This window comes from Coffea arabica, chromosome 6e, assembly GCF_036785885.1.
Source record: "Coffea arabica cultivar ET-39 chromosome 6e, Coffea Arabica ET-39 HiFi, whole genome shotgun sequence".
Taxonomy (NCBI): Eukaryota; Viridiplantae; Streptophyta; class Magnoliopsida; order Gentianales; family Rubiaceae; genus Coffea; species Coffea arabica.
Genome location: NC_092321.1, coordinates 22,208,100 through 22,216,027, shown reverse-complemented (window position 1 = coordinate 22,216,027; position 7,928 = coordinate 22,208,100). Strand labels below are relative to the sequence as shown.

Here is a 7,928-nt window from a genome sequence, read left to right as displayed (position 1 = left end):
AATCCACCTGGCCTTAATCCAAACACCAAGAAAATCCTAGGACAAAAGCCATCTAAGGGCCCAAATTCTGGCCAGAAAAATGTAGCAAAAACGTCCACCTTTGATCCTAGGTTTTGGAGGATTTTTGGTCCCTATAAAAAGTATCAAATGCAGCCCTAAACAGAGAGGAAGAGTGAGAGCGGCGAGGGAGTGAAAAGCAGCAAAAAAAGAGAAAAAAATAGAAAGCAAAATGAGGGAAAAAGAGCAAAATTTCTGGAAAATTTTCGCTTAACCAGGTTGGCCGATTAGCAACCTTCAAGCTTAGTTTTCTCCTTCGTTACAACTCTTTTTGAGTGATTTCTCTTGCTACATCATCTACGATCTTAGAAGAAGAACATTTTGTTGTATATTTCAAAAGATTTTTTACTACACGTGTTATTTTAAAACTCATGGTCATGCTTTGACAATTTCATACTCTATCAGGTTGTTTCTATCGGATAAGAAAAAGTTGTTGGCATGCACATGGGTTTAAACCGAAATGTGGAGCATTATGTTATCCCACAACTTTCAATCAAACAAAGTTAAAGCTTGGAATTGGTTTGTTTGACTCTTTCCAAAGGCTCTGACGTTTAAAGCTTGTAACGTTCCTTGAAGTTTGTTTGACTATTTCCAAAGGCTTTGAAATTGCACGTGTCCTGATTTTTCTAAACAAACAAAGAGATAATATGTATCCTTTACTAATGATTAAAACCATTACAGAGGCTATAAATAGAGGCCTCGGGCAGATTCACTTTGCAGGCACTACACACACTCTAATTCTCACTTCTACTCTCTGCTCTCTCTTCTCCTCTCTCTCTCTCTTACTGCTGGACTAAAATTAGCTGGTTCTAATTCCCTCTTGATAGTAGAGGAAGGCTTGTTTAATCCTAAGAAAACATTTCATACCCCTGAAATAGTTTCTTAGGACAGTGTTATTCAAACACGACTCAAGCTTGTTCAATTTATTTGTATTTTCGTGTTAATACGGTTCGCCATTTTTGTTACAATCTAAGAAACTATGGCATCTGACAATGTTAGCACCTCACAGCCTTCATCAGCAACTGTTGCAGTGGCACTACCATTCGCCAAGCCTTTTCCGGATGTATCCAAAATTGAAATTTTCGCAAATGAAAATTTTAAAAGATGGCAAGAACGTGTGCACTCTCTACTTGACATCCATGGAGTAGCTTATGCGTTCACTGAACCTCAACCTTCTGCAATTGCGGATGCCAAGACTCAAGAAGCATGGCAATATGCCAATAAGAGCAAAGAAGCCAAGGCAATTTGGGAAGCCTTGGTAACAAAGTTTACTGCCGAAGATGCAACCAAACAAAAATTCGTCGTAGGAAAATACAACCAATGGCAAATGACTGATGACAAGGAGATGAAAATTCAAATCACCAAATATCAAATGCTGCTAGAGGACTTGAAAAATGAAGACATCAATCTTCCTGAGAAATTCGCTGTAGGCATGCTGATTGAAAAGCTACCTGAGTCATGGGCCGACTATAAAAACAACTTGAAACACAAGGAGAAAAATTATACCATGGATGAGCTCGTGAGGCACATCCTCATTGAGGATTCAAACAAAAGGGAGTTGAGAGCTACCAAGGCAAAGGAGATGGCTTACAAAGCCAATCTGGTGCAAAGCAATAATAAAAGGTACGCCAATAAATCCCAGAATTACAAGCCCAAAAATTTTAATTTCAAGCCTAACAATCCCAACTTTAAGAAGAAGAAAGGCAATTGCTTTTATTGTGGAAAACTAGGACATTATGCAGTCCAATGCAGACTTAATAAAGGTGACAAAGCAAATGGTAATCCTCCTAAGGTGCACTTAACCGAAGGAGATGATATAATTGCTGCTGTCATCTCTCAAGTGAACATTGCAGCTAATGTCAAAGAGTGGGTGGTAGACTCTGGGGCTACTCGGCACATATGTGCAAATCGAGAAGCATTTTCCTCCTATACTCCTATAGGGGATAATGAGGAAGTAGTCTACCTTGGTGACTCACGAACTGCTAATGTTTTGGGTAAGAGCAAAGTATTCTTGAAACTCACTTCAGGAAAAACTTTGGCTCTCAATGATGTACTGCATATGCCCAACATTCGGGCAAATCTGGTTTCCGTAGCATTGCAAGGAAAAGTTGGAGTGAAAGTGTCATTTGAATTTGGAAAGATTATAATGACAAAAAATAATGTATTTATGGGCAAGGGCTATTGTAATCAGGGACTCTTTGTACTTAACATTTCCAATGTGATCAATGAGAATGCTTCTTCTTCTGCTTATATTATTGATTCAATTTCTTTATGGCATGCAAGATTAGGACATGTTAATATGAGTTATATAAAGAAAATGCAATCTTGTGGCCTGATTTCTGGTGTTAATGATAAAATGGATAAATGTGAGATATGTGCAGAAGCAAAATTAACAAAGAGAAATTGTATATCTATCCAAAGAGAAACTGAACTGTTAAGTTTAATTCATACAGATTTAGGTGACTTAAAACAAACTATGACTAGAGGTGGGAAAAAATATTATGTTACCTTTATAGATGATTACTCTAGATACACTAAGCTTAATCTACTTAGAAATAAAGATGATACTCATAATACTTTTTTATCTTACAAGACTGAAGTAGAAAATCAACTTCATAAAAGGATAAAAAGAATTAGATTGGATAGAGGAGGTGAATATTTAGCCTTAGATAATTTCTGTGAACGTGAAGGCATTATACATGAAATAACACCATCATACTCACCAGAATCTAATGGGGTAGCTGAAAGGAAAAATAGAACATTAAAAGAAATGATAAATTGTATGTTAGTTAGCTCTCATGCTCCTGATAATTTATGGGGAGAAACTATTTTATTTGCATGTCACTTACAAAATAGGATACCTCATAAGAAAACTGACAAAATCCCTTATGAGTTATGGAAAAATTATAAACCTAATTTGAAATATTTAAAAGTATGGGGGTGTCTTGCTAAAGTATTGTTGCCTGAATCTAAGAAAAGAAAATTAGGTTCTAAAACTTCTGATTGTATGTTTATTGGATATACTGAACATAGTGCTGCTTATAGATTTCTTGTTTTAAAAAGTGATGTACTTGATTGTAATACAATTATTGAGACAAAGAATGCTGAATTCTTTGAACATATTTTTTCATTGTCTAGTAAAATTTCTCATGCACCTGTTGAAATAAATAGAGAAATAATTCCGAATGAGGAATTAAGAAGGAGTAAAAGGCCAAGAAAAGAATTTTCTTATGAAAATGATTTTCAAACTTTTCTTGTTAATAATGATCCTTTAACATACTTGGATGCTATTTCTTCCCCTGATTGTAAATTTTGGAAAGAAACAATTAAATCTGAAATTGATTCTATCTTGTCAAATAAAACTTGGATTTTGGTGGACTTACCTCCTGGTGCAAAACCTATTAGTTGCAAATGGATTTTTAAAAGAAAATATAACTCTGATGGCTCTATAGAAAAGTACAAAGCTCGTTTAGTAGCAAAAGGATTTTCTGAAAAAAAAAATATTGACTATTTTGATACATTTGCACCAGTAACAAGAATTGCGTCTATTCGAGTTTTATTTGCTTTAGCTTCTATCCATAAGCTTATTATTCATCAAATGGATGTCAAAACAGCCTTTTTAAATGGTGATTTAGAAGAAGAAATTTATATGTTTCAACCTGAGGGATGTATTGTATCTGGACAAGAAAATAAGGTTTGTAAACTAATTAAATCTCTTTATGGCCTAAAACAAGCTCCTAAACAGTGGCATGAGAAATTTGATCAAGTATTGATGAAAGATGGATTCTCATCTGTAGAAGTGGATAAATGTGTATATGTCAAAGTTATGAATGATCAATATGTGATAATCAGTTTGTATGTAGGTGACATGCTTATATTTGGTACCAGTCTAAGTATTGTAAATAGTACTAAATATTTTTTGTCTTCGAATTTTGATATGAAAGATTTGAGTGAAGCCAAAATGATATTGGGTGTTAAAATCATAAGGAGAGGTGATGGTACAATGTTGTCACAAGAACATTATACAGAGAGACTTCTTAGGAAGTTTGAAAATTATGATGTGACACCTGTGAGTACTCCTTATGACGCTAACACTCAATTAAAGAAAAATAATGGCGACCAATTGCTCAGTCTAAATATACTCAGATCATTGGGAGTCTGATGCATCTGATGAATTTCACTAGACCGGATATAGCATATGCTGTATGTAGACTGAGTAGATATATTCACAATCCCAATCGTGAGCATCGGTTTGCACTAGTCAGACTAATGAAATATTTGAGAGGTACCATAAATTTTGGTATCCTGTATAGTGGATTTCCCACTGTATTAGAGGGTTACAATGATGCTAACTGGATCTCTGATCCAAATGATACAAAATCCACTAGTGGTTATGTGTTCACCCTTGGTGGTGGTGCGGTAGCATGGAAATCAGCCAGACAGACAATTATTGCTCGGTCAACTATGGAATCGGAGTTCATAGCTCTGGAGTTAACTGGCTCTGAGGCAGATTGGTTAAGAAATTTCTTAGTCAATATTTCTCCTATTAAGGATCTGTTGCCTCCTGTATCTATACACTGTGACAGTCAAGCGGCCATAGCTATTGCAAAAAATAAGTCTTATAATTGTAAAAGTCGACACATGAGATTAAGACATGATGTCGTAAAGCAGCTGCTTAAAGATGGAATAATTTCCATTGATTTTGTGAAATTAGAATTGAATTTGGCCGATCCTCTGACTAAACCTGTAGGAAGAAAATTAATTCTTCAAACTACAAGGGAAATGGGACTTAGGCCAACAGTAGTCAATAAAGATGGTAACCCAACCTATGTGATTGGTAATCCCATGAAATAGGTTCATATGGGTAATAACAAGTCAATATTGACTGTAAAGTACTATCAAGTTTAAGTCCCTTTTGAAACGAGTGCTTTAACTGCTAATAGTTATGAGGTTGAGTTAAAACTCTTAATGAATTCATATCCCTTTAGGGAGGTGTATTTAGAGCAGTATACACTTGATGAATTCACCTATATGAGAGTGGAGTGGGGCGGCCAAATCTTTAGAGCTCTCATGAATACCCAGGCAGGCGCATGGCCTAAAAAGCGCGACATCGCATTGAACAGCAAATTATGGGTTACAATGTGATTGATAGAATCTCTGTCATACAATAAGAGTTATTGGTTCATAGAAATTCATATTTCACCAATAATTCTGTGAGACATGTTTTATCAATCTAAATTTGGTTCATAGTCCAAAAGACACCAAATTAATTACATTGAATCCAAACAAGTCCAGCATATTTTCTTTTCATTATTTTATATAAAATCTTTTGAAATAGGTGGGAGATTGTTGTATATTTCAAAAGATTTGTTACTACACGTGTTATTTTAAAACTCATGGTCATGCTTTGACAATTTCATACTCTATCAGGTTGTTTCTATCGGATAAGAAAAAGTTGTTGGCATGTACATGGGTTTAAACCGAAACGTGGAGCATTATGTTATCCCACAACTTTCAATCAAACAAAGTTAAAGCTTGGAATTGGTTTGTTTGACTCTTTCCAAAGGCTCTGACGTTTAAAGCTTGTAACGTTCCTTGAAGTTTGTTTGACTATTTCCAAAGGCTTTGAAATTGCACGTGTCCTGATTTTTCTAAACAAACAAAGAGATAATATGTATCCTTTACTAATGATTAAAACCATTACAGAGGCTATAAATAGAGGCCTCGGGCAGATTCATTTTGCAGGCACTACACACACTCTAATTCTCACTTCTACTCTCTGCTCTCTCTCTCTTACTGCTGGACTAAAATTAGCTGGTTCTAATTCCCTCTTGATAGTAGAGGAAGGCTTGTTTAATCCTGAGGAAACATTTCATACCCCTGAAATAGTTTCTTAGGACAGTGTTCTTCAAACACGACTCAAGCTTGTTCAATTTATTTGTATTTTCGTGTTAACACGGTTCGCCATTTTTGCTACACTTTTATTTAGAAAATTTCCTGAAAAGAACATCTTTACCACCTTGAATCAGGGCTTGAAGTTGCTGGGTTCGGAATTCTTGCGTCTCCTACGACAAATCTTGGAGTCTCCTTCCTCGAAGTTTGACACGCGATTTCGACCCTCTAAGTTGTTAAAGGTGAAGTATTTCACCCTCTTTTGCTTCATTTAAACTTGTATTCGCATCAAAGTCACCAAGATGTTTTTGCAGAGCATGTTTCTTCCGTTTCCATTCTTTCTTCTTTCTCTCATTTTTCAGCAATTTTCCTGCTCATTTTGTGGATTATTAGATAGGATTTTTTAGTGAAATGTTGTATTAGACTTTGTTTGATGAATCTTGGGTCACATGCGTTCATGTATTGAGTCTGAACTTTTAGTTTTTGGCTATGCGAATTGGCTACATGAAATCTAGCAAGAATAAGAAAGAAACCAGCGAAGAAGACGAAGGCTTCGACTAGGCTGCATGAACATTTTTGGAAATTCTGTTTTGGCCTCTCAATTTTTACCAAATTCTATTATGGCCCCAAAACCTTTGCAAATAAATCATTTTACCCTTTTTTAAGCTTTAACTTCATTTTCTATGTTTTAAGTGTGTTTTTCAGTTAATTAATTCTGGATTTTGGGATGAAATTAGACTTTAGCATTTTTTAGTTCACTTATTAGTTTGTTGGGTTTTGGTAAAATAAAAGGGGAATTGGATTTGGTTATTTGTTTGGGTTATTGGAATTGGGTTAGATATTTTTTTATTTCTTGGGCTGGAGAGTTAAAGCCCATCGGCTTGTTAGATTATTTTGGGGTCAGAATAGTGGATTGGCCCGCTCTTTTTGCTTTGGGTTTCGGTTGGGCTGGAAGGGTTTTGGCATGAAAAATAAGAAAAATGGCCCAATGGCCTGTTCTATCAAGAAGTCTGATACGACAATTGCAGATCAGTCCCTGAACGTTTTACTAACTATACTGTGGCCTTAAAAATTTTAGTTTTCTTTCAATTAGGTCTCTAATTTAATTGTATTTTGGTCCCTAAGCTTTATTTGTCTTTTATTTTGATCCCTCATCTTTGTGATAATTATAATTTGTCCCTAAAAACTTTCTTAATTTTTGTAATTAGGTCCCTAACAGTTTTGATTTCTTAAATACAAGTTGTCTTTCTTCTTTGATTGTTAATTATACTTCATTTAAGTGATTTAGTTGGTAGATTTCATGATTATTTTCATTTCTTTATAATTAAATTGGTACGTTGATCATTTTGTTTATTTTGGAGCACAAATAGGATAAATCCAACCCCAATTAGCTACTACTTCAAGGGAGGTATCTTCTTTTATTATTTAAAAATCTTTTATGTGCTCCTGTGTGATTTATATGTAATTGCATGATTTTGAGTATTTTCTTTATTTATTTAATTACTCGTTTTATTTAGCTCAAGTTTCATATATTTAATTTTGGTGATTATTCAAGAGGCATTTAAATGTCAAATTGTAATAAATAGGTGCTCAAGACATATATTTAGCTAGACTATGTAATGGATATGTTTTAATTTTGCCAAAGTGTAATTAGTTAGATAAATATAATAGTTAGGTTATTATTTTTAGACTTCTCCCCTTAGATTGTAGTTAGGGCCCCAAATAAAATAGTTAGGTCCTTATGTGTGTTTATTTGCTCGCGTGCTTGCATGTTTATGTGCTTATGTGTTTACTCGCTTTCTTAGAATCTTTGCATCCAGATATTATACTTATATGTTATGTGCTCTATGTGTTTACGTGTTTACTTGTTTTAATTATGTTTTATTTAGTTATAATAAATGCATGACTTCACCACACTAGTCCAACGCTAATTGTGGTCTATTTTCTCGATTTCTCGTTAGTCCAATGCTAGTGAGAAT

At 34.6% G+C, this 7,928-nt stretch overlaps 1 protein-coding gene across 1 annotated transcript; it reads left to right on the top strand.

Annotated features, from left to right (window-relative positions):
- The first annotated feature begins 1,036 nt into the window (after positions 1-1,036).
- On the top strand, positions 1,037-4,911 carry LOC140009792 (uncharacterized). Its single transcript, XM_072056114.1, has 3 exons — positions 1,037-1,680; positions 1,810-2,490; positions 4,242-4,911. The coding sequence occupies exons 1-3, from the start codon at positions 1,037-1,039 to the stop codon at positions 4,909-4,911; spliced, it is 1,995 nt and encodes a 664-aa protein (XP_071912215.1).
- Positions 4,912-7,928: the final 3,017 nt, after the last annotated feature.